Source organism: Protopterus annectens, chromosome 9.part0 (genome assembly GCF_019279795.1).
Source record: "Protopterus annectens isolate FY-2018-M chromosome 9.part0, PAN1.0, whole genome shotgun sequence".
NCBI classification, from domain to species: domain Eukaryota; kingdom Metazoa; phylum Chordata; order Ceratodontiformes; family Protopteridae; genus Protopterus; species Protopterus annectens.
The window spans coordinates 1,511,170,907-1,511,198,854 of NC_056743.1; the positions used below are offsets into that span (position 1 = coordinate 1,511,170,907).

General features: G+C 40.0%; 1 protein-coding gene across 2 annotated transcripts in view; it reads left to right on the forward strand.

Annotated features, from left to right (window-relative positions):
- The window catches only part of COLGALT1 (collagen beta(1-O)galactosyltransferase 1), a 1,137,248-nt gene extending 1,113,249 nt beyond the window's left edge, over positions 1 to 23,999 (forward strand). For both annotated transcript variants that reach the window (XM_044084453.1, XM_044084454.1), the window contains exon 12: positions 23,422 to 23,999. In XM_044084453.1, the coding sequence (XP_043940388.1) occupies positions 23,422 to 23,689 (268 nt within the window). In that variant the 3' untranslated portion in view covers positions 23,690 to 23,999. The remainder of the gene's footprint in view (positions 1 to 23,421) is intronic.
- The last annotated feature ends 3,949 nt before the right edge of the window (positions 24,000 to 27,948 follow it).

The following is a 27,948-nucleotide window of genomic DNA, read 5'->3' on the forward strand; positions in this document are numbered from 1 at the left end:
CTGTGGTAAAGAAAAATATAGATGCAAGCAAAGGTTGTTGTTTAGTGATATCCATTGAATCTTAACCACCTTAAAGCCATCTCACTCTTTTCCATCTCCTACTGACTATTCAGAGGAGATGTCTGCCTTGTCTACAGAGCTTTGAAAGATTTGGTCTTATGTAACCTCCTCTACATCTGCAAAATTAATTCCACGCTAAACAACCACTCAGGAAACCTACACCACACGTAAAGGCAGAGCTCCATGACATGTCTTGGGTGTAACCTGGGTGACTATATGGGCAGTCGTGAGTACATCCCCAGTCTTGCCCTTCTAATCCTTATGGAAAGGGGCCAAATCTAAATTGGGGGTCTGCTATTAATTCTTGTCTTGGTAAATTGATGGGATCATTGGCTAAGTCATCTGATGAAGTCTCCTCGAGAGATGAAAGCGCTTATGTGGTAGTGTTTAAAATACATTTTATTATTTAACGGCACTGGAGTTCAGTTTTAGTTTGTCATTGTTTATTAGTTCTCTCTTCGTCCGTTTTTTCGTTGTCATCATTGGCTAAGTTACAAATGGTCCACTGGATCAACTGTGTGTGTGTTTAGTGTTACTGAGGCTCAAATCTGTACCACCACGTGTGATTCAAGGAGTTGAGTCCACAGAATGTCTGTAATGTTTAGCTTGTTCATACTTTTGGGCTGTTCCTCATAAAATGTGTGGTTTTCTGGCAAATCAATGAGGACTGAATTCACTAAATGACAGCCACTTAAGTTTCAGTCTTCCTATCTTTCAGTAAACGCATGGTAACACAACATTTTTTTCTAGCAACTTTCTAAGGTTATAGTAGCCATGTTTAAAATGTCATCGGTTTTGGGCCTTTGACCTGCCCCCATAAATTTTGGCTTTTTCCAGATTTCTTGTGCTTCAAAGTTGAGAGATATAGATGAGTGTTGAGTGCATTTTACAAGGAGCTGAGAGTTTCAGGGGAAGAGTTTAGTACTGCTTATGCCAGGTCTGTTTGCAACATGCAACTGTTGTTTAACAGATGATATCACTACTGTGCTAAAGAATTTAAAAGCATTGTTAGCACAACCAGTAGTATACTTGCTTTTGATGCAGAAGGCTGTGGGTTCTACTCCCACAATATGTAAATGGATTGCTGATACTGTACTGTGTTGTACTTCAAAGGGGGTGGATCCTACAGTCCTGAGAATGTCCTGAAACTGTGCTAAAGAATTTAAAAGCATTGTTAGCACAACCGGTAGTATACTTGCTTTTGATGCAGAAGGCTGTGGGTTCTACTCCCACAATATGTAAATGGATTGCTGATACTGCACTGTGTTGTACTTCAAAGGGGGTGGATCCTACAGTCCTGAGAATGTCCTCCTCTGGTGGAGATGCCTAGTAACTATGAACTTGTCATCAGTTTGCCATCCATTCCCTATTGCAATATTACCAGCTTACAGCACAATTTGTAATGTAACATAGGCAATTTATTCTTCAAGGGCAACAGGCCGTAATTTGTAGATGAAACAATGAAATAGTTATTTGCTAGCAGCAATCTCGTCTTTAATTACAGATCTCTTTAATGTGGAATTGTTTAGATGATTTTTACTTCTGCAGAGATTGTGCATATTTACTGATATTGGTGGACTGTGATGGCAGAAGTTTGAGTAGACTTTTATGATTTAAATGTTCTGAATTGGGTGGTTTGTCGTTATTGTTTCATACATTTTGTGTCATTGCTTATTGGAAAACTGTTCAAAACAATATATTTAAAACATGCTCTAACAAATGTACTGTATTATACAAGGAATATAATTTAATACAGTCAGGAAGGTGAATCAAAGAACACATGTATGTTTGCATCCACCACTAACCAGATGCATTTTCCTTTGAATATCTGTTTCAATTAATGGTAGTTTCAAGGGCAGAGAAATTTTAATGCTAAGTCTATTTTTCATTGTGAGACCTTATTGCTTTGTTTAGCAGATATCTGTCGGTGTCTGTGCTATAAAATTTAAAATAAAAGTTTTAAATTAAATCCAAATAATTGTAGAAGTAAAGTTTAAAGCAGTATGCAGATTACAGTGTTTATAGTAAATGGGGAGAGATAGCCAAGTAATGGAACACTGGAATGGCTGCAGGTGTAGGGGGGGCATTTGACCATGATTGTGTGAGGGGGAAGGGGCGGCACACACTAGCTACACCACTGATGGGACTGTGCAGCAACAGAAGATGGTTTGATGAAAAGATCCCTTTTTATGACTCCCCTGCAGATTTCATGCCAGCATTCCATATAGTTAAAAAGCTGTAACTCTGCACAGCCATTAGTTAGTTAAAATGAGTGGAGGGACTATATTACATTAAAATATATAACAAAACACACGGTCATTATGCATAAACTGTTTAAGGTATAATTTAGTTTGGGGAAAAAAAGATTCCCATTTTGTAAGTGCACAGGACATGAAGGATGCATGATAGAAATATTACCCGAGAGACTGTAAGGTACTTTATCTTTTGGATCATGCCTCACAACAACCTGGGGAATGCAGTAGTACCTCTGCACGTACTTTTGTGTCTTTGTGCATACTTGCCTCCCAAGTATAAGTACTTGACTTGCCTTTTTAGCAAACAGCATTAATTCTTTGAGTGCTATAATAACTAAATATATATATGATTATGACAGATAATCAAACTGACAATGGTGCAAACCACATAGATGCTGGCAGTTAAGAACACAATAAACCAGAAAAAAATACGAAAACTAACGGATAGAAAAAAGATGCCAATAGTTTTCCTCTTTGGTCACTAAACCCACACTCTAACAATATGCCCCCCCCCCCCACACACACACACACACACACAGCTTCACATTACTTGCATGCTAACTCAAAACCCTGCCTTTAATCATAATCCTACACCATTTAACGTATGCAAATCCCATTGCCTAATAGTACCACTACACAAGTCACTTGGATACACACACATACACATAAGTGCTCTCTCAAACATACATAACATTATTCTTATCCCTTAAACCCAAAATGCACGCGCACATACCATTAAAACTATCATCCAATCCTAAAGTATACATTCTGCACAAACTCAACACAAACAGCTTACTGTAAACACACAAAACACACAAAATCAAGCTTCCTGCCTTCAGCTTACACCCCGAATCAGCATTGAATGCATTTAATATCTGCTTAGCTGAACACGCTTTAAAATGTAGTGTCATTCAAGAGTGTCAGGCACCTATATATATATATATATATATATATATCTATATATCTATATATATTTATATATGTGTGTGTATATATATATATATATATGTGTGTGTATATATATATATATATATATATATATATATATATGTGTGTGTATATATATATATATATATATATATATATATGATTCTATTGGCAGTAGTCAAAAAACATTGTTACCAAACGGCAAAATATCAACCACATTTCCCTGAATGCATATTGCATCTAATGTGCCCCCCCACATCCTCACTAGTTATGTATACAAATTCTTAAGTGGCACAACAGTGGGGGAAACGTCCCTAAAACTCCACTATTACATGTTCTTGCAGTAACTTAATATTCAACAACCTGAAAATTGGCAAAAACAGTAAATTCACAGGTCAATCAAAAAAATTACTATAAAACAACTGATGCCATATATCTATGTATATATATATATATATATATATATATATATATATATATATATATGTATATAATCTATATATGTGTATGTGTATATGTATATATCATCATCTTCTTCTTTTGGCTGTTCCCGTTAGGGGTCGCCACAGCGGATCACCTGTTTCCATTTCTTCCTGTCCTCTGCATCTTGCTGTGTCACACCAACCACCTGTATGTCCTGTCTCACCACATCCATAAACCTTATCTTAGGCCTTCCTGTTTTCCTGTTACCTGGTAGCTTCATCCTTAGCATCTTTTTCCCAATGTACTCCGCATCCCTCCTCAGCACATGTCCAAACCAATGTAATCTTGCCTCTCTGGCTTTGTCTCCAAACCTTCCAGCCTGGGCTGACCCTCTAATATACTTATTCCTAATCCTGTCCACCCTCGTCATACACAGTGCAAATCTTAACATCTTTAACTCTGCCACATCGAGCACAAACTCCTGCCTTTTTATCAATGCCACTGTCTCCAGCCCATATAGCATAGTTGGTCTCACTACCCTCTTGTAGACCTTCCCTTTCACTCTTACAGGTACTCGTCTGTCACAAATCACTCCTGACACCTCTTTTCCACACTCATCGTTACTCTGAACTATTGACCCCAAGTATTTAAACTCATCCACCTTTGCCACCTCTACTCCTTGCATCCTCACCATTCTTCTATCCTCCCTCTCATTCACACACATATATTCTGTCTTAGTCCTGCTGACCTTCATTCCTCTTCTCTCTAGAGCATATCTCCATCTCTCCAGGGTCTCCTCCACCTGTTTTATATATATATATATATATATATATATATATATATATATTCACTTTAGAAGCTCGAAATACTGAAATATCGAAATTCAGTATTTTGAGCCCATAAAGTGGAATCTTGAAAAAAAACAAAACCTCAGAAGTGTGAAATTCAAAACCTCACACACCAGAGGTTTTGAATTAGTGCTGTGGTATTTCGCTGTGGTTGTGGATTCAGGTAAGTGTTTGTGTGTTAAGGGTTTTGGGTAGGGACTGTGATGTGTGTGTGTGAGGAGAATGTAGCTTGTGTGGTGGTATTTTGTGTGTGTTTGCATGTAGTGTGACCTCGGATTTTAGATTATAGACATCGGCACATTTTTCAAGCTGCCATTGACCCTCTTCTCATACAGGGACAGCCGACCTCAGTAAGTCTTAAGGGATCTTGCCTGTTAAGTTCCCCTTCTGGTTCTGAGCCATCTCCAGAGCCTCCCAATGGGGGGGGGGGGGGGGTCATAGGAAATGGACTTGCAAGAGGAGAAATTTGGGCTCCACCCAGGAGTCACTCACTGAAGGTACCAACTTCAAGGAAAGGGAAGGTTTCCCAAGATCTCCCATAGATGTATCCCTTTGAGACATTCTTGAATTGATGAAACAAATCCCCTTCCCAAGAGGAGTCTGTATTTCTTGAAGCATTTAGGGCTTGGCTCATCATCTTCCTGGGTGGTCCTGCCCACTGTTTCGGTCTCTGAGCGGGCTCGGAAGGAATCTGAGGTAGTGGAGCCAATTCTGAGAAAACCTGGCAATATAGTAGTATCTCCTAGAAATAAACTGCATTGGAGCAAGGGCATGCTTGTAGATGCCATGGTGGTTGCAGTATCCATGAAAAAGGAACTTCCGTAGAGAGTACTTCTGTCCATCTCCCTAACAGGGTGTCCAGGGTGCTGAACATATTTGGAAAGTGGCGTCTTTGCGAGTTGACTTTACCTAGTCCATATGACGCTCTTACAGAGGGACCTGACCAAGGAGCTGTCCAAGTCTCTTGGGTAACTTGGCTGCTGATATACAGTAGACTTCTGAAATCACAGCTGTCTGCCCTTCAGTCAATGTCCAGTGCGTCCAGGTGACTGCTGTAAAATGCAGCTGCTGGCACTTGGAGAGTGGCAGATACCAGCATTGCTATTCATTAGCACACCTGGATGCTTCTCTGAAATATTGGTGAGAGCTTCAAGACGTCCTTCATCAATGCTCCCTTTAGTGGTTTCACACTTTTTGGACCCAAGGTTAAATATACACTCAATGGAAGTGAGTAGAAGGGCAAAACTCTGTCTGCATTAGGCATAACCCCCCCAAGGGACCTTTTCCCAAAACCAGAATAGTTGAAAAAGGTTATGGTTCCATAAATCCTAGAGTTTTGTTCAGGAATTTTCTGGTTATGGACCCCTTTGAGAGGGAAACATTTTAATGGATGTTGCCCCAGGGCCAGAGGCAGACCACACAGTCAGGAGCTGAAGTCCATTTACCAGGAAACCCTTCCAGTATTCCTGAATGGTTTCCAGGCTGCACTCATACGCCTGTCTGGCCATTTCTTAAGATTCTTGGGTGGAGAAAATAATCACCAGAGGCTACATTATTCCTTTTGCTTTCCTCCAACAAATAGGAAAAAAACGTTCCTAATGATCCACCCAGTCAGAGGAAATTGGTTCCAGCATTAGTTGCAAAGCTTCTTGAAAGCAAGAAATCCAAGGCAATGAGGTTCTGGAGTCTGTTCAAGTTTCTTATTGGTTCCAATAAAGTTTGGAGAACTCAGGCCCATTCTGGACCTCAGTTAGTTCATGGAACAAAGTTTTGAATGGTCATGGTTTAGTCCATTCTGCCTCTTCTGAAGGATGACTGGATGTGCTCTGTAGACCTTCCAGATGCCTACTACTATATCAAAATAGCAAGGCAGTCCAGCAGGTTTTTCCATATTTGGCAGGGAGCCAGTCCTAAGCACTGCCCTTTGGGCTCACCACCACCCCAGGCTATTCACCAAATGCATGATAGTGGTAGATACATCTAACGGTGCAAGAGCTCTGCATGTTCCCCTATCTGGAACACTGACTCCTCATTTCACCCACCAAGCATTTCCTTATTCAGTCCAGGTAATTCTTGTTGTAATTCTCTCATCACTTGGGGATTACTGTGAACCTAAGCAAAAGCCAGCTGACACTGACCCAGACAATAGAATTCATAGGGTGCCACCTGGACATGACATCTCAAATTACCAAACTTATGTACTCAGTAATACTCTCTCTCTCTCCATCACCAAGCTTCCAAGGTCCTTTCTTTTTTAAATCCCCAGGCAAGGCTCTGGGATCTATGGCTGCATCCATTACACTGGCTCCTCGGGCAAGATCTGAGGGTACTGCAGTGGACCCCCCTCTGTCCAGTAGTCAGTGGTACATCAATCAACACATTTCCCAGTATGTCTCATGCCAGTATGCAGACATCACATCCACTAGTGGTTCACGACATGACTAATGACATAGGGTTGGTCTTTCATTTTTCTACCTCTGAAAGCCACTGATGCAGCCTTTTTCGTGTGGAGGGTGGGGGCCCTTCAAAGGGAAAATTGTTCAAGGCACATGGTCTACAACAGTGGCCAAACTTCATATCAACGTCTTATAGACAATGGCACTCTTATTGTTGCAGGGTATGATGTTCATCCATTATGTTGGACAGCCATGAGGGTGTGGCTATGGGCAATGTCTTCCTAATGCTTTCTGGTGGCAACGCACATCCCGGGAGCTCCATTGTTTCAGCATACAAACTGAATACATCCAGACTTCTGCCTTATGTGTGGTCATTCAACCAGTCAGATGATTTTCAGTTGCTGGGGCCAGTCATGCTGTGACGTTTTGGCATCCCATCTGAACATCAAGCGTAGCAGCTACTTTGCACCGATCCCCTGATAGGATCAATCGCCAAGAGGCATTCTGAGTCACAATTGGCCTTTGTCTCTCCTATGCACCTTTCCCTCTCTCTCTACTTATAACCAAGTTTCTTTGGAAAGTTTTTCAGTGCAAAGCAACAGTGATTCCCATTGCCGCATTCTGGCCTCATCAGGTTTGGTTCCCCTTTGGCTTCATCTGAAACATCCTCTTTGGGTGTTGGACCCTCTTTCAGATACCCTATCTCACCCATCCAGTTGACCTTACTGAGACTTAAAATCCTTGAAGTTGACTAGTTCCTCCAATTCCAAAGATGGCAAGGGATGCAAGGTTTTCTGCAGTAGTTCACATTTTGTCCTCTTCGCAAAAAACAAACACTAGAAAGGCTTGCAAAAGTAAATGGAAGTGGGTTTCTGTCTGGACATCTTATAAGGGTTAGATCCATTCTCAGTAGCTTTACCTTCTATAATGGACTTTTTGGAGGGATTATTTCAGGAAGGTGCTAGTTTCTGTACAGTTAAGGTGCAAATAGCAGCTACATCCAACTCCCATGTGGGATAAAGCTAAACAAAAAATTATGGACATGAGGTATTCTGTTACTCTCAGGGAGATTCTCATTATGTCCGTGCTAGTGGAAAATATAATGTTTGTATTGGTGGAAATTAATCCACCAGTACAGCTGTGAACAGTGGAGAGCAGAAGAAAGTTTTCTTAGTGACAACTTATAATGTTATAACTGAGGAAATAGTTAAAAGTACATAGCTTTTGGCCAGTGCTCCTAGGGGATAACATTTTGAACTCTGTACTACCTGATTTTGTGAGTATTGCATACAAAAGAGCTAGGAATGTGTCCAATATTCTGGTACATAACCAGGTTTGTTTACCAGATGTTAATGTCAGTCAGAGCTTAAGCATAAATAAAGGCACTGTTCCATGTGATGATGGTTCCATCTGTCAATATGTAGTAAGCTCTTTTCTCTACATTAATGGCATCAAGTTTACAGCTAGGCATGAATACAGTTGTAACACGGAGGGGTTAGTGTATGTGCTGAGATGTGGATGTAAGAAGTTTTGCATAGGGGAAACTTCTAGGAGTTTTAGGGTCCAGTTGTAGGAACATATTAGGGACATAAAAATAAAAAATTAGAGTCCCCTTGGGTGCCATTTTTTGATAGCACACAACTCTAACCCTGATTCTCTTAGGGGTTGTGTCTTGGAAAAATTGCAAGTTGGCATAGGTGAATGTGTGTCTTTAAAAAACAAATTTTAAAAAAGAAACCCTGCTGATTTTAAAGTATGGTACTTTGGGGCCTCAGGGACTCAACAAAGAATGTAATTGGAAGTATGTGATTTGAATTGTATGCTTAATTGATTGTTTTTGTGCAATATGCTGTATATAAGCAAACCGTATTTTGTAGTGTTTTTACTCTTGGAAAGCTGTGCAAGCTGAGGCACTAAATGTTTCATTAAATTCGCTTACTTCTTGGAGGTATTTTATTACCTTTTTTTGTTTTGTTTTTTTTTATGTTGTATTTGCTAGAGTTCTATTGCATCTTTGAATCTCTCTAAAGCCTTTCTAAGGAAACTTTTTTCAGCCCCACCCCCTTTTGTTGCTTCTGGCTTTATTATGACCCCTTTTGAGCCAGTACTGTCAGCAAAACTGAAGTGTTTGTCTGGGAACGCTATTTTTCTAGTGGTCGTTACATCTGCTAGGAGAATTTCTAAGTTGCAGACCCCATTATTTGATATTTCATAAGGACAGGGTATCGTGGGAGCAGTTTTCTTCTGAATGTGGCCTCGGAAGCTTCTCTGAACCAGTCTATCAATCTACCGTTCTTCCCAAACTTTTATAATCAGGGAAAATATACCTTGCATTTGATGGATATTCACCACCAGTTAAAATTCTACCTGCATCGTACAAAGGTATTAGGAAGACAGCTCAACTTTTTCTTTCTCAAGAACTAAATTGGTGCAGTGTTTCAAGAGTTGCTTTGTTCAGGTGGATTTCTGACTGTATTATCTTTTTTTGTTGTTTTTTTAATAACGAAAAGTCTATTACAGATCAAGAGCTCATTCAACCAGAGCAGTTGCAGCTTCTGCCTACTTTGCCTGTGTACCAGTAGATTATATTTGTGCTGTGACTGCTTGGTCTACTGTCCACACTTTTCTCACTATAAGCTCGATATGCATTCTAGATTCTGTGCATCCTTCTGCTCCACCATTCTTCAGAATATCCTGTAATGAGACCACCCCAGATTATGAGTAGCTGGGGAATCGGGAATCTGTCCCATCCATTGAGTTGTGGACAGAAAGCACATCATCTGGTACGAAAGTTGTGTACTTACCATAATGATGGATGTTTTTCATATTGATCACTGCTGAAGTAGTCTAAGCTGTATGCGTTATATCCTGCAAGGATAGAATAACCATCCAGCTTCCAAAGCTTCAGGGCACCTTCCATGTTTCCTAACTATTGGGCAGCTCAAGCTGAGATAACTTAAAAAAAAAAAAAAAAAAAAAAAAAAAAAGCTGGTTTGAGGGCCAATCCTTTCAGAGCTTTCCTGAAGCTGAAGAGTGGGAATCCTGAGGTTTTTATGGATCAGCGGTTGGCTTTTGTTGTTCCTTTGGGCAGATAACATTCCTTTGGGGGGGGGGGGACTTCCAATTAAAAAGAAATTATGTGACAACACTTTCCTCTTCAGAAAAGTTTTATTTTATAGTTAGGAGTTTCTGATTTAACGGGCTGTCATGAGAATATATTGTACTGGACGACTCTGCTGTGGCCATTTGTTTACCTCAGATCATTCATCTTTTACCCCAGATCCCTCTGGTGTAGTACCTACAGCCACTATGGACTGGGGGTTAGCCAAGTTCTCTGTGGCTGTTAGTGTGTTTGTGAGAGATACGTATTGGTCCTGGGAGAGGGAACAGGGAAGGCTTCCCTATTGTGTCCATCACTTGGGAAGCTACTTCTGCTATTAGAAACATGGTTGGCTCCATCTTTCCTGTCAAGAAACAGAAAACTAAGCATGTGTCTACTCCTCCAATTTGCTTGGACAAGAGTAGTTTATCGGGTCTAGCTCAGTGTTCAATTTGCACTATTGCTACTTGTAATGTAGTTTCTGGTAGAAGATGGATAGCTCTTTTCTTGAAGAGATTCAAGATTCTGAATCTGAGCAAAATGATGAAGGGACAGATGCAGGGTTTTTTCCTCAGGTTTCTGATTTCAGACTCCGAGGAGAGCGCAGTTTCTAATTCTCCCTGTGAGGATTTAGTTTGCTAGAAAGTGTCAGTATGTTCAGTGGGAAAACACTGATTACTCAGTCCCTCAGAAAATTGTTACAGAATGCATTTCCAGAACCTATACTCACTCCTGTTTTGTGGATGTATGTGTTATTGCCTACATTTTTCCTGATTGTCAGCCAACAGCCCCTAAAAAGGCATTTAGGATATGTACAAGTTCCTCAGTCTTTTTAAGTTTTTAGACACTATTCCCAAACCTGACCCTTCTGATAAACACTTAGTTAATTCCAATCCTGCCCTTTGTGATAGGAATGGGAAGATTATTGATGAATATGGGGAAAAGTGTATACTACTAAAACTTTTGATTTTCTTTAAGAATTATGAACTGTCAGGCTCATTTGTTAGTTTGCTCTGACTAATTGTGCAAGTTTGAGGAATGTTTCTTCTTGCAAGGAACTTCTGCTTTAAATAATCTAGCTTTTTTTATTTTATTTTACATTTGTTTACCGGGCTAGTCTAACTGGATATATTTCCATTTTCAGTAGAGGCCCGGGAAGAAAAGCTCCAATATTAGCACAAAGAATTTAAAAAGACAATATTATCACAAAGTAAAAGAGAGGATTTCAAAATACTAACAAAGTAGTATTAAAATGAAGAAAAATTACAGTAACAAAAATTGACATACAGGATAAGACAAGTAATTTTACGTTATGATACATGAGGTAATTGTTTTTTATTTTTATTTTACATTTGTTTACTGGGGTAGTCCAACTGGATATATTTCCATTTTCAGTAGAGGCCCGGGGAGAAAAGTTCCATATAGTAACACACAAATAGCTTCTTTTATTGCACACGTCATTACTCATTACAGTGTATGTATAACTCTTCTGATGCTTCTTCCAGGGCTGTGGCCAGTGGTACTATTTTGATGAGGCTTGCATGGCTGTGTTCTCAGTCTCCCAGATGATAAAACTGAGATGTTTAAATTCCGCTTTTGATAGAGATTTATTTTCTGACCCCTCTGCGGCAGAGGTGATCAAAAGGTGTGATGAAAGGGGTAAGCTGATCCAGGGAATCACTTAAGATTTTTTCCAGCCCTCCTTTTCCAAATTTTCTAAGGGATTCTCCAACTCATTATCCAAATTTGGCAAAAATAATAAACAGTCTCAACAAAATACAGGTAAGAAGACGTTTAAGAAGAAATGGCAAGGGGGTTTCAAAAAGAAGCCTCTAACCTCCCAAAAGCAAGAACTGTCCAAGTCTGAATGAGACTTTTCAAGAGACCTTGTGACCCCTTCTTGTCCTGGTCCCTTTTTTTTCTTTCAGAAAGTCTTAATCTCCATTTTTCTCTTTGGCAACAGATAATTTCAGAGAAATGGGTTCTGAAGGTCATTGAGATTACAGATGGCAGTGGGGGGAAATTCCTTCTTTCCATGGGGTTGTTGCTTATCCTTTGAATCAGACTGCATTTCCTCCAGTGCTTCATCACATGTTGTCTCAAGGAATGATGGAACCAATTCCTCTGTTTTATTCAAGGATGTTCTTAGTGCCGGATAAAGAAAATGCCTGGAAACCTGTTCTGGATCAATCTTTCCTAAAACCATTTGTGATGGTGCCCAAATTCAAAGTGATATTACATTGCAACCTGTTAACCTCTTATTCGTCTTACAAGATTCTTGGTAACACTAGTCATAAAATATGCTTATCACTTCCTTTTTCATCCGAACTTCAGACATTTCCAAAGGTTTTGAGTGTCTGGATCACATCAGTTATCAGCCTTGCCTCCTTGGACTATCCTCTGCACCAAGTGTGTTCACAAAGTGTCTAGCTCCAGTTATAGCTCATTGCAGGTTACATGGTATCCACATTTTTCCGTATTTAGACAACTTACTTATTTGCAGAATCTTTTTTTCAAAATGTAAGGAATCTCTGTTTTGGGTGATAAATCTCTTACACAAACTGGGATTCCAAGAGAACATTCAAAATACTTTCTTGACTCCTTCACACAGAATTGTGTTCCTCGGATGTCAGACACGTGAATTCAAAGAGGTTTTCTTTCACAGGAAAAAATATATCTGCATCCAGATCTATTTCTAAGGTTTTTCCATTTGAAACCTCAGTCACTGCAAGGGAATACCTCAGGATTTGGGGTTTCATGACTTCTGTGATTCTTATGATAACCCTAGCAAGAATCCACATGAGAAAGATACAGTGGTATCTGACTTCACTTTGGTCCCAGCACCATCACCCTTTGTCCTTTCAAATCCCAGTGCTGGGATTTGCCAGGAGAAAAATCATTTAGTGGAAACAAGATATCCTTAAATCCAGGTCACCCTTTCTCCATACCTGTTCCAAAGCAATCAATCACCACAGACACAGTGGACTTTGTTTGGGAAGCAGCTTCAGGAAGGATAAAAGTGCAGGGTGTATGGGACGCCAAGGACTGATGCAAACACATAAATATCAGAGATGCTTGCCCTAATCAAGGAACTCAACACTCTGAACCATCTTTCGTCCCTGGGTGCTTCCAAGTTGTCACCACAGTCATGTGGTACATCAACAAGCTGGGATTAACTAGGTCATACCCCCTTTGCAGACTAGCCATGTTAGCTTGGGATGTAGCTTCACAGCACAGTCTCACTCTACAGGTGTCTTGCATTCAATCAGAGAAAAAGTGTGTGGCAGGCAAGCTAGCAGGACCAGAGCAAACCCTCATGAAAGGAAACTAGATCAGGAGGTCTTCCAATAATTGATCCATCTGTGGGGAGTTCAAGTAGACCCTTTTCCTTCTCTCAGAACAATCCATTGACAAGATCCTGTTCCAGGACTCCATGCAAGAAATCCTGGAAGACAGATACTTTTTCTTTTTGCTGGACAGGAATGTTTCTAAATCTTATTCCATCCTTTCCACTAGTATCTAGGATGCTTCTGAAGATTGAGTAGTGACTCCATTTTGGGCCAGGCAACCGTGGTTCTCCTGTCTTTTGGAAATTGTCAGGGGTAATTACCACAAGCCCCTCTCAGACTGGATCTACTCGCACAAGAAGAGGGTATTTAATACAACCCAACATCAGTCAACTTCAACTGACTGCTTGGATGATAGGGTCTTGATTTCTTTTAGGCACCTGTTTACTGAGGTTGTGCATTAGGTACTAATGGAGGCAAGAAAGCCTGCCACTAAAAATCATATATTAGCAAACAGAAAAGGTTTTCTATTTGGTGCCAAGAACATCGCCAGCACCCACTTAGGGCTAGCTGATGTCCTTACATTCACTGCTGCAGTATTCTTAACATATGGGATTCCCTGCCATGGAAGCCCAGTGTCCGGCCAGTCTACCAAAGACTGCTGTTGCTTTAAGGGTATGTCAAACATCACCCAAATGCTCCTTGCATTGCATATGGTATAAAGGTGATGTTCAGGCCTACTATAATCAGAACTTTTTTGCCGCCAGTCCGAACGTCTCTTTTCACAGTCTGTTTACTTCTGCGGCAACACTGGTTCCCTCTCATTCTCCATTTAGCCAGGGGCAGTCATCACAGGTTACCTCACAGGGTGGATCTACTCACACAAGCCCAAGGGATCTCTCATCCATCCTCACCTGTCCACCCTTCAACTGACACTGTCTGAGTGATAAGATTTTAATTCCTCATAGACATGCTTTTTTTCCTGAGGACATGCTGCAAGTCCTGCAAGAGGCCAGCAAACCTACTACTAGGAAATCCTACTTATCCAAATGGAAGAAGTTTTATATCTGGTCTCTCTCGTAACTTGGATCCACTTACCATGGATGTTCCATTGGGGTTTTCTTATTTGTGTGACTTGCTCGGTGCTGGTTTGGCCTATTCCTCTATCAAGGCCCACTTTTCAGCTATCTCTGCTTGTCTACCTTTTTCTCCTCTTTTAGCTTCTAGATTTGAGGTATAACAATTTCTTAAAGGCATCCTTAACATTAGACCTCCCAGGAAGCCCATTCCTCCTCCCTAGGATCTTAATTTTGTTTTGGAAAAGTTGACTCAAACTCCTTTTGAGCTTGCTGCTTTGGCTTCTTTGCAACATCGTTCCTGAAAGCCTGTTCTTTTGTCAACTTCTGCCAGATGGGTGTCTGGGTTGCAGGCCCTTATGGCTTGTCCTCCTTTTTTGATATTTCACGAGGACAAGGTGTCCTTGTGCACTAACCCTCCTTTTATGCCTAAGGTGGTTAATGAGCTGTCCCTTAATCAGTCTGTTAACCTACCTACTTATTTCCCTTCTCCACAATCTGACAGTGAGAGTGCTGCATACTTTGGATGTGCGTAGGCAACTCAGGGTTTATCTGGATAAGACTAAGGCTGTTGGAAAATATAATCAGTTATTTGTTTCTTTTCATCCTAGAGCTTTGGTTGTTGCTGTACCCAAGCAAACTATTTCTTCTTGGATTTCTAAGGCTGTTTCCTTTTGTTACACTTTTTATGGCAGAAACCTTCCTTCCTACAGTTAAGGCTCACTCTACTAGAACTGTGGCTTATTTGGGTGCTTTTTTCAAGGATTTTGATACTAATTCTATTCTTGAAATAACTACCTGGATTTCTGTACATATCTTTACCAGGCACTACAAGTTGAATGGAATCCCTAGAGCTAGGACTGGTTTTGCTAGTGTTGGTCTTCGTGGTTTTTTAGGGGTGTCTTCTGCTTCACCTACAAGTTTCCTCATGAGCTTTGGCACTCTTCCATATGTTAAGAATACTGCAGCAGTGAATGTAAGGATTTATTACAGTTGTGTAAAATCTTACCATAATAATGGATATCCTTACATTCACTGCTGCAGTATTCAATGCCTCCCTCCATCCCCCTAGTCATTTGCCTTCCTGGATGTACAGATTACCTCTTGGGTTCCTTGGATTCGTGTTCCTACTGGGGCAGTCAGTGCTGATTATGGTAAGCCTGAATGTGTCACCTTTATGCACTACTCTAAGCAAGCAGCATTTGGGTGATGTTTGGCGTACCTTAAAGCATTAGTAGTCTTTGGTAGACTGGCCAGACATTGGGCTTCCATGGCAGGTAATCCTATATGTTAAGAATGGAGCAGTGAAGGCAAGGACATCTACCTTTAGGGTAAGATTTTACACAACTGTACTTTCTTTGGTTTTACAGTATTTGCAAGAGTTACTATCCTATGGCCTTTCTTATTCCTCTGTCTAGGTTCATTTATTAATCATTTCAGCATGTCTACTAGATCCATTCAATGCAGTCTCGTGTCAAAATGTTTTTTGAAAGGGGTTTTGCACTGGAGGTCTCCAAGTAAACTGGTGGCCCCTCATTGGGTTCTTAATTTTGTGTTACAGAAACTAACACTTGCTCCATTCGAACCAGGTAATCTGCTGACTTGAATTTCTTAACATGTACAACTTGTGTCCAAACAAACTGTTTCCAAATAGTCTTGCAAGGCTGTTTATTACCTTTTGTTATACTCACCACAATAAAACTATTCCAGGCCGGGTCAAGGCCCACTCAACCAGGGCCTTGGAATCATCTATGGTGTTTTGGGAAAGGTTGGATTCTAGAAGTATTCTTGAAGCTGCTACTTTGTCATCTCTACATGCATTGACAAAGCAATATAAGCTTGATTCCTTTTCTCAGTCCAGGTCAGGCTTTGCTAGGACCATTCCCTGGAGCTCCTTGACTCCTCCTCTTCTACCTTCCAAATGCAGTAAGCTAGGGTAATCTACACACACAGCTATGGCTGCTGTAGTAATGATCAGTATAATAAACATAGTACAGTTCTGTAAGTAAATTTACAATAATGGTAGATGTAGGAATGATCATTGCTGCAGTAGCTGCTCCCTCTACCTCTCCCCCACCTTATTTGTTGGGGTGTTTTTATGCCAACTTGCAGGCATTTGTTTTTTGTTGTTCCTAATATTGTCCTTTCAGTGCTCAGCCTCACTGTCTGTGTTGGCAATAAGATGCAAAAGGGTTAGTGCCCGAACGTGTCTTTTAGTCAGCTGCGCTCAAGCTGCCTGGCAGCTGTCCAGCTGTTCTATCCTTCCCAGGATATAACCCATATAGCTAAGGCTACTGCAGTAGTGATAATTTGAAAATATACTGTTGTGGTTAATTAACTTACATAACTGTACTTTCTGAGTAATTGTGAAACTATGAAGAATGTTTGCAATTTCTTCTTATGATGAAAAATCTGCTTTAAATATAGATTCTTCTGTTGTACAAATCACTACTTATTATTTACAGTGTGTGTCTGTGTGTGTGTGTGTGTGTGTGTGTGTGTGTGCATGATTCAGATAACACTCCCAAGTACTGTGTTGAAGTTTGCCTGGCTATGTTTTCAGAATCTCCCAGATGTTACAGATTGACTTTTGGATAAAGATTTAGTTTTTGGCCCCTCTGCTACAGAGATAAATGTGGAGCGAGGCATAAATTGAAGCAGGGAATCTGATTTTTCAGCCCTCCCTTTGCCAAATTTTTTTAACAGATGATCTTAACCCCTCATTGAATTTTGGCAAAAACACAAAATAAACAGTCTCAGCAATATGCAAGTCAACAGACATTTAAGAAGAAATGGCAGGGAAGTTCCAAAACTAATTTCGGAACCTCCCCAAAACCAAGAACAATCCAACAAGTCTAAGGACCTTGTCCCTCCCACCTCCTAACCTGGAAACCCCTTTTCCCTTCCAGAAAGTCTGAATCTCCACTTTTCTCTTTGGCAACAGTTAGTTTCAGATAAATGGCTCTTGAAGATTGTCCAGCAAGGTTTACAGATGGCATTAGGAGGAAATTCCTCCTTTTTTAGGGTAATCCCTCATCTACCAAGACCGGACTCTATTTCCACCTATCCTTCATCAAATGCTGTCCCAGGGAATGATAGAACCAGTTCATCCTTCCCAGGAGGGGAGAGGTTTTTAGTCGAGGATAATTTTAGTGCCAGTAAAGAAAATGCTTATAGACCAGTTCTGTATCTTTCTTTTCTAAACCTGTATCTGATGGTACCAAAGTTCAAAATACTGTCACTTCACAACCTGTTACCTCTTCTTCCTCATCCAGGTTTCCTAGTAACACTAGATTTAAAAGATGCTTATGACATCCCTATTCATCCAGACTTTAGGTGTGCGTTAAGGTTTTGTGTGTCTGGATCCCAGTATCCGGTTTCTGCCTTACAATTTGGATCATTCACTACACTGTCCATTGCAGGCTACAGGGTGTCCACAATTTTCCATATTTACATGACATGCTTATCTTTGCATTTTTCTCAAAATGTCAGGAATCTCTCTCTTGGGTGAGAGATCTCTTCCAAGAGAACATTCAAAAGTCTTTTTTTGACTCCCTTACCTAAGATTGTGTTCCTGAGGTGTCAGCTACACACCTCAGTTCAAAGAGCTTTTCTTCCAGAGGTGAAATGTATCTATATGTAGATAGATTTGTAATGTTTTCTACTCTTACTTCAGTCACTGTGAGGAAATACCTCAGGATTTTGGGTCTTATGGCACCTCTGATTCCCACGATTCCTCTGGCAAACCTCCACATGAGAAATTTACAATGGCATCTGAAATCACTAGTCCCAGCACCAACATCCTTTGTCCTTTCAAATCTTAGTGCTGGGTTTGTCAGAACCGAAATCATTTGGTGGAGGAAGCAAATATCTTTAAATACAGGTCTGCTATTCACTCTCCGTGTTCTAAAGCAGTCAGTCACCACATATGCCTCAGAAGTTTGCTTGGGGAGCAGTTTCAGGAGGGATAAAAGTGCAAGGTGTGGTGGACACCAAGGACAGATAAAAGCATGTCAGTATAACAAGCTTGCCCTGATCAAGGCGTTCAACTCTGAATTGTCTTTGGGTTCTGGGACCTCTTCAGGTTGCTACAGACAATACCACAGTCATATGGTACATCAACAAGCAAGGGGGTGAATCCAGGTCATACAACCTTTGCAAACTTACCCATGTTAGCTCGGGGAATATAGTTTCATACCACATTCTCAGTGAATAGGCATTCTACATTCCATCACAGCAAAACTGTGTGGCAGACAACCTCAGCAGGATGAGCAGATCCTCACAAATGGAAACTAGATGGGGGGGGGTCTTCCAAGATTTGATTAATCTGTGAGGAGTTCCTCGAGCTAGACCAATTTGCATACCCACTGATCAGTCAGCTGGCAAGAATCTGCTCCAGGATTCAGTGCAAGAAGGCCTGGAAGACAGATGCCTTTTCCTTTCCTTGGACAGGAAATTTCCTGTATGCTTTTACACCCTTTCCACTGATATAGGTTCATAGGTAGGTACTAGGCTATTGGCCCTGGGGCCTATACAAGCCCAGCCAAAAAAGTACCCTGGCTTTTGCCACCCAAGAAAATTATTTTCCTGTGCCACTGTCGAGCAGAGCCACAGAGGTGATCCCTAGGGTGAATTTACTATTTCCCATCCAGTCATCAAGATTTTTCTTGAAGAGTGCTAATGAGGAGCTTTGTTTGATATAGATGGGTAGTTTATTTCAGAGTATGGGAAGTTTCTGGGACAGGAATCTATCCCTCTGGCATGTTCTGTTTATTGTGGTGACAAGGTTTAAGTCCCTAGAGCATGTAGCTTGAAGGGATTGGGATTTCTTTAAGTGGAGCATGTCCATCAGCTGTGGGTTTAACATAGCTTTGTATGTTAGGCAGAGATCACCTCTGAGTAGGCAATATGTGACGGAGTAAAGCTGGAGTTTTTTGAGACTGTCTTTGTAGGGCATCTGTTTGAGGCTGGTAATCCTCTTTGTGAGGTATTTCTGTGGCCTTTCCAGTTGTTGTAGATGTCTTGTGAGGTACATACCAAAAAGGGGCATTGTACTCTATAATGGGTCTAATGAGTGATGAGTAGAGGGGAACAATGACCTCTTTTTTTCTGGATGAGAAACCTTTTGTGATGAGGTGTGCCACGTAGAAGGATTTCCTGACTACTGTGGCGATGTGATTATCAAAGGAGAGACTACTGTCCACCTGTGTCCCAAGGTCTCTTATCACACTTTCGGTGTTAAGTATACTACCGCCTATGTTGTAGTTCATGGATACAGAGTTTTTACCAAAGGGGGATGACAATGCACTTTTTGGCATTGAGCTTGAGGCCATGGCTTTGACACCAGGCATCTGTCTCAGTGAGGCCCTTTTGTAGGATGACCACATCGTTAGGAGTTTCAATTATGGCTCCTAGTTTGCAGTCATTTGCGAACTTCGTTAGCCAAAGACCTTCTGTGTTAGCCTGTATTTCAGAGAAGTAGATACCAAACATGAGAGGACCCATGACTGAACCCTGTGGTTACTCCACTTGTCACTGGTCTGAAGTCGGATTTGGAGTCTGCTACTTTCACAGTGTGGGTTCTGTCAGTGAGCCAGTTGGCAACACATCTTGTGACACAGGAATTTATACCTAGTTTAGTGAGTTTATAATGCCAGAGTGGGGGATGGTGTCGAAAGCCTTGGCAAGATCTAGATAGGCTGTGTGAAGCACCTTACCCTTGTCTACGGCTTTGGTGACTGCTTCAAAGAATTCTATCAGGTTTAGGAGACCTGATCTGCCTTTTAAAAACCCGAACTGGGTGGAGTCCAGAGTTTGGATACCTCTGAAGATTTGGAAGGTATTCCTCAAGACCACTTGTGACTCCCTTATGAAATGACCAGGTGGAATCACCACAAGCTTCCTCACAGACTAGATCTACTTACACAAGATCAGGGATGTTTGTTACACTCCACCCCCAATCAACTTCAACTGACTTACTGGAAGATAGTTCTTAATTCCCTTTAGGCACCTATTTACTGAGGACATGCAGCAGGTATTAATGAAGGCAAGAAAGCCTGCTACTTGAAAATAATAGCAAATAGAAAGGGTTTCTAGTTGTCTCCAGTAACCTAACCAGCACCCATTCAGGGATAGTTGTCTGGTTTTACAATGTTGTATGAGTTACTATCCCATGGCCTTTCTTGCTCCTATATCAAGGTTCATTTATCATCTATTTCAGCATATCTGCTCATGGATACTTCTTTCTTTTCATTCTCACATTAAAAATGTTTCTGAAAGGGGTTTTGCCTAAGAGGCCACATAAAAAAAGCAGTGGTCCCTCCTTGGGATTGTTAATTTTGAAGCAGCTAACCTGGTTGACTTGAGGTTCTTTACATGCAAAACAGTTTTACTGATTGCTCTGATTTGGGCAAGAAGAGTATCTTGAGTTGCAGTCTCTTATGGTGAATCAAACCCATCTCATTTTCCACAGGGGCATAGCTTCTTAGAGAGAACTATTCCTCATCTTATGCCTAAAGTGGTATCCAAATTTACTTTACGCCAAACTCTCTCTCCTTGTTTCCTTTCCTGAATCTAAATGAGGGGGAAAGGATACACCCACACCTTGGATGTCCACAGACAACTCTGGTACTATATTGACTGAACTAAATATTTCAGATCAGTTGTTCATTTCTGATTATTTCCTCATGGTTATCTAATGCTATTATCTTTTGTTATACTCACTACAAAAAACTATTCTAGGCAGGGTCAAGATCTCTTGACCAGGGCTTTGGCTTCATATATGGCTGTTTGGAAAGGGTTGCATTCTAGAAGCAGCAACTTGATCCTCTGTACATACTTGAACAAAGCACTATTGATTTCTTCTCTAAGTCTAGATCAGACTTTGTCAGGACCATCATTCTCCAGGGGCTCCTGGACGCTTCACTTCCAAAAATTCGTAAGCTGTGGTAATCTTAAGCTACTTCAGCAGTGATCAGTATGTAGTACAGCTGTGTAAGTAAACTTACTGTGACAGTAGATAATCGAATGATCACAGCTGCAGTAGCTGCTACCTCCCTCCATCCCCCTTATTTCTTGGTGTGTTTGCCAGATTGTGGCCTTTTTTTCATTCCTAGCATTTTTCTTTCAGGGCTCAGCCTCCCTTTCTCCGTTGGCATGAAAGTTCTAAAGGGCTTAGCGTTCAAACCTGTCTTTAGTCTGCTCACTTCAAGCTGATGAATAGTTTGGGAATGTAGAATGTGCCCTGAAGCTTTGGAAGCTGCCCAGCTGTTGTATCCTTGCAGGATCTGTTTTATAGCTTAGGCTACTGCAACAGTGATCCTTCAAACGCACTTACACAAATGTACTAGCTTTGTTGTCCAGATCAACCTTCACTCCCTCTGTCCCCTTAACTGTCATCTAGTGGCTCTTGACTGACAGAATTGGACCCGTCCAGAGTGTTTTTAAAATTCAGTTTTAAGCTGTTTTCTCATCCATCTCGCAAGTTACCCTGCTTCATGATAGTATCTTTAGGAGAGGTATAAAGTACAAGCAAGCAAACAAACACAACCTAAGGTGTATTATAGGAACATGCAGGAGTTATGGGTAGTGGAAGAGCTTCAGCCCTGGATCCAGCAGCTTGAAAAAGGTGCCAGTATTGGATCTGATAATCCATCCATTGAGTGGTATAGAAGAAGAAAATATTGGTCTAGCATTACGTCCATAACTTTTGTTTCCCTTTGGTAGTAGTGTAAACTTGGAGTTGGTGTGCATCATTAAAGGGGTAGTTGCCCCCCAGTATAAAACACACTTCTTATATTCATATTTTGACAACTGTGTTATTTGTCTTGTGGGTAAGGGTATGTTCTGTTTGAATTATGATATGGCCAGTTGTAAAACAAAGCTGTGTTTTCCTTTTGCAGTAATAGTAATGATGGTGATTATTATTCCCATTTGTTAACCAGGTAGGTCCACTGGACAGACAGTCCCTTTTCAGGGGTCACTTTGGAGTAACAACTGGTTAAGTGACTTGCTCAAGGTCACAGAGTAAGCAAGGGGGAATCAAACCCTGTACCACAGGAGCTTACAACCTTAACCTCTGTGCCAGCTGCAATTTGTGTATATTTGTGGAGTTTTCTTGATTTTGTTCTAGTCCATAGTCCACTCTTAGCACAGTAAAATTTATATTTATTTTTGAGTGCCCTGTTTGTTAAATATTTGTAATAAGCTGTTTTGCAGTGGATATCTTCATTACTTGCACTGGTTATCATTCACATTATTGAAAATTCTGTGTACTAGAATTAAAGTAATATTCTAACTACTACTGTATGTGGGACTTAGTGTCATAAATGAGGCTTTAAAGCAAGATGCCATTTGAACATCACTGGTACTCAATCGCTATTTGAATCAACCAGTCCTACATAACAAAGAAGGTTTTAAACTTAAATACCATTAACACACATACAGTACTCGCTTTTTGCATACTTATTTAAAAGGGAGTCTAATGAATGTGCAGGCATATTTTACTTTTATGGAGCTGTGACAACCACTAATATTTCTACAAATCCTCATCTTGATGTTCTGGTATACAAAATCATGGGCTGCTACACACATATGCAGTCAGTTTTTCTATTTGTACTTAAAGCACTTTGAATGCACAGTGTAAGAAAAAGCTATACCCAAGACTTTAGCTATTTTATTTTTCTTTCAAAATGAGGGTAGGTGAGCATGTACGCATGTGTCTGCACTTGTGTAGGGAAAAAGTCAAACTGAAAAGTAGAGTCACAGATTTGAGTAACTTGTTAGCATGCAGTTTATTTTGTGGTTCTGGACAAGGATTATGATACATATTCCATTAACTGCTAGAAATGAAGTTTCCACAGTCATGGTAGAAGAGCTCATTTGCTTCATAAATGGAATTTGTATGTAATAGTATAGACATACTGTGAGAAAATGTTGCCTTGTGGCTTTTTTGATGGTCTACGGGTTGAGAATGGTTATAAGGCACATATCAACATTTAGTAATTTAATTTGAAGTTGTACCATACTGAAGGCTGTCTTCTTGTTTCAGATCAGAATATATGAAATATTTTGAAAATCGGAATTTAAAGGCCTTTTCAGCAGAGCCATTGCTTGTGTATCCAACCCATTATACTGGGGATGCGGGATATATCAGTGATACAGAGACTTCCACGTTATGGAATGATGAGTCCAAAACAACGGACTGGGACCGTGCCAAATCCCAAAAAATGAAAGAGCAGATTGAACTGAGCAGTGAAGCCCAGAACTCTGATGTAATACAGTCACCTCTTGATAGGACTGCCAGGGATGAACTATGATTGGTCATTTTGTTTAGGAGGACTATCCACACTCTCGAGCGACTAAACTCAGGAATGAAGCAATGATTCTGGTTTTACAGATAACTGTTCTCACAAGAGGGACATCTCTTTTTCGTTACTGTTGCTAACTTTGCAGTAGTCCTCTTTGTTGGATTTCTCCATTGTACTTCAAGGACAGGTGACTGTTGCAGGCTGCCCAGAGTGCTGATCTGTGAACTTTTTGGACACCTCCAGTTATGACAATCCGCATTTGTTTTGTATGTTATTTTTTTTCTTTTTCATAAAAAAATTCCTGCTGGGAGCTGCATCATTTTTTTGTATCATTCTGTAGTAACTGTATTTAGGTAAAAGAAAAATCATCCATTACTTTTGATTTTTAATTGAGCACCAGTATTATTGTACGATGGGATTGTGCAGGTTACAACAGGACAAAATACAATGTTAAAAGGGAGCAATGATAACATTTTGGTGACTATAACATAATACTTTGGAAATGCTGAAATATTTGCTTATTCTTTAGAACAAGTTGTGTAAGCATTTTAACTGATGGAATATCCATAATGTATGTGGAACACTTTGTCAGGGTAGGTAACCTATGCCTAGAGATTGTATTTTCAAGAAAGAAAAAAAAGAGGAAGAGATAATGGAATGAACAGAAATGCATTTTCCTATCTCGGCAAATCATGAACAAATTAATTGAAATTCCTTTTAGTAGAAATTGCAGTATTTTACTGTCTCTGTGGATAGTATGGGCTAAACACTTTGTAGTAAGCAGGATTTTTTTCTGCACTTTTGCTGCTGTGCCAGCCTTTGTGTATGTCTTGGTTTGTCATTTAAATTGTACTCTCAACCAAATCTTTCATGCCATGCAGGACTGTCACCTTTCTAGAGACAGTACTTGGTAAGGTCAGATGCATTTGTGCACATGTAGGTCTTGCAGCATTATTACTGGTAGCCTCACATCCATATAAATTAGCCCTCTGACTGGGATCTGGTTTCTTTTCTGACAAGTATGTATTCAGAGAGTCCATATATTTTACTAGTTCAGGGCAGGTTGTCCACAAATGACTGAAGGAAAATCTGTTAAAGAATGAGTCTTCAAAATTTTGACACATTCTTCAGTTACCATAGGCAGATTGAGTGGTTGGGATCCCTGTCACCCCAACACACAGTGTGGAGCAGACCCCCTCTATACCCCAACTAAATTTAACTCTAAGGTTGTGCACCTCAAAGTGCTCTTTTTTTTTTCAAGGGAGTGGGTTATAGGAAGATTTACCATTTTTTTGCATTTCTGTCAGGGACAGAAGTTCATCAAACCATTTGGACTAATGCTTCCTGGCTGAAAACCACTATAGCAAAATGTGTTTGAGGGCTTTATATCCAGAGCCACATTTTATTTGGTGGGAGATACATTTATCTGCAAAATAAGCAGTGTGAGTATCTCTGCTGGATTTTTTTCTTCTCTATTAACAAATGTTAGTTTACTCCAGTGCAGCAAGAAATAATCCAACCCTATCCTTTAGGAGTACTGGATTTTGTAAGGCGCTGTTGGCTGCTTCTGGCAAGCTTGTCATTACCTACTCTTATTTTTAAATTTATTTTGCTGTTATGGAAAACCAGCCAAATACTCAGCGACTGATGAAAAATGAAAGTAACCACACAGCCAGATAATTTTTAGCGCTTTCTTCCACTTTAATATTGTCGTGAACTTCCTCAGAAAAACCAGGAAGCCTCTCAGCATCCTGGTTTTATACTCAAAAACAGGAAATGATGTTAATCTGTTGTTACAATGATGGTGAACTTTTGAATGTGAAAAACAATTAAACACACATCTCTAAAAAGTGTCAAGATATATTTCTTGTAAAACGTTTCATTTTTTAAAAATTAAAATGTTTGTCTATATGAATCTTGTATACAAACAAAACAATATGACATAGTCCCATAAATTCAAAAATGTTAAAACGCTGTCTGTTATACAAAAATACTGTATGATGATAATTACTGTGCTAGAATCTCAACTTGAACATTTAGAAAGATGATGGATGATATTGGAAGACTGGTGATTGAATGAATGTATTTATTGGTGTAATGAATAGAATTGGTTGTCATGTTAGTTACTTTATCTCTCCACTTTCTTCATCCAAAGAATACGTGTACATACACACACTCCCACACACGCACACACACACACACACACTCTCTTGTGAACCCCACACACACACACCCACACACACACATATTCTCCCACTCAAAAATGTACATAGATATATTTTGTATAAATGCGCTGTGCGCAAGTGTGTTGAAACACGAAGGTGAGCGTGCATATGTACAATTGCACAAAAGTGCAAACCTAGACTAGTCATTTTTGAGTGGGAGAATATGTGTGTGTGTGGGTGTGTGTGTGTGTGGGGGTTCACAAGAGAGTGTGTGTATATGGGTGTGTGTGTGTGTGTGCGTGTGTGGGAGTGTGTGTATGTACACGTATTCTTTGGATGAAGAAAGTGGAGAGATAAAGTAACTAACATGACAACCAATTCTATTCATTACACCAATAAATACATTCATTCAATCACCAGTCTTCCAATATCATCCATCATCTTTCTAAATGTTCAAGTTGAGATTCTAGCACAGTAATTATCATCATACAGTATTTTTGTATAACAGACAGCGTTTTAACATTTTTGAATTTATGGGACTATGTCATATTGTTTTGTTTGTATACAAGATTCATATAGACAAACATTTTAATTTTTAAAAAATGAAACGTTTTACAAGAAATATATCTTGACACTTTTTAGAGATGTGCGTTTAATTGTTTTTCACATTCAAAAGTTCACCATCATTGTAACAACAGATTAACATCATTTCCTGTTTTTGAGTATAAAACCAGGATGCTGGGAGGCTTCCTGGTTTTTCTGAGGAAGTTCACGACAATATTAAAGTGGAAGAAAGCGCTAAAAATTATCTGGCTGTGTGGTTACTTTCATTTTTCATCAGTCGCTGAGTATTTGGCTTGTTTAAGAGTTATTTTCGGGTCACCGAAGCTGTTCTCAGTTTGTGTTATGGAAAACCATTACACTTGGAAAGTTGTATTTTGAGGTGGAGAATGGGAGTGCATGTAACACAATGCATGTATGAAGTAAAAGGTCACTGCTGATCAGATGATTATGTAGTTTCTTCAGATACCCCTTATTGATAAGTGAAGCTAATACCCGATTCCTTTAAGGGTATAAGTTATTTTCCTCACTGCTGCTAGTTAAGCTCTACTGTATTAATTATTTCCAATTGGCTAAGACATTAAGAGTCTTAGTGTGGTTTGGATGGGCAAAATGTGTAAGGTAATTGCTAAAATTCAGCTCCTCATTTTGGATTACCTTCATTTTTTGAGTTAGTACTTGGTACTAAGGAGGAACCTACGGTGATGGAAAATCTCTTAAGACAATGGAACCTCCTGAATTTGAGGTGAGACTTTAACTTGCGTTTTAGCATTAGTAAATATAACCTGACAGTATGAGTAGTTAGCTTTTTTGACTGCCTGTTACAGTGAACATTTATTGGATACTTGTACCACTGCTGCACATCACAGGCAGAGTTCTGCATCTTTGAGTCTAGTCTGTATCTGCAGTTTTATGCCTTTGTATCTTGATGGCTTTGATTTCTATTTGAAGTGTGCTGGAACTGGCATTTCCAGAGTGCATTATGGTGTTTTGCTGTATGGCTACACATCTCTATCCAAAATGGATGGAATTTGGCTAGGCATAAAAGTATGTTCAATGCATTTAATAGAAATGCCTGTGTTGCAACTCCCTGCAGCAGTAAAACTTAAAAAAAAAAAAGAAAAAAAAAAAAGTCAGGTTCTCCATCATGCCATTTGAAGACCTCCAGTCAATTACATTGAATCATCCCTAAATATAAGAAGAATAAACCATTTTTCCTGTTTGTAAGTAAGCAAATTTGTTAAGGTTATGGTGTAGCACAGAGAACATGAGCTATTTTCTTTTGGGACAGCATATACCACTTCCCATATTTCATTTTTGTGAAGTGTTGATGGTATAGATTCATAGATTAGTACTAGGCTAACTGTCCTCGGGGGCCATTTTAAGCCTAGCTAGTTGCCCCATGTGAGAATCAAACCCTGCACCTTGTGCTTCCAAGGTAAGCACCTTAACCATTGCACCAACCTCCCACCAGGTATCTTTTACCTATCGTCCTTTTAGTGTTTGGAAAGGAATTGCATGCATAAAGCTTTTGGTAATAGC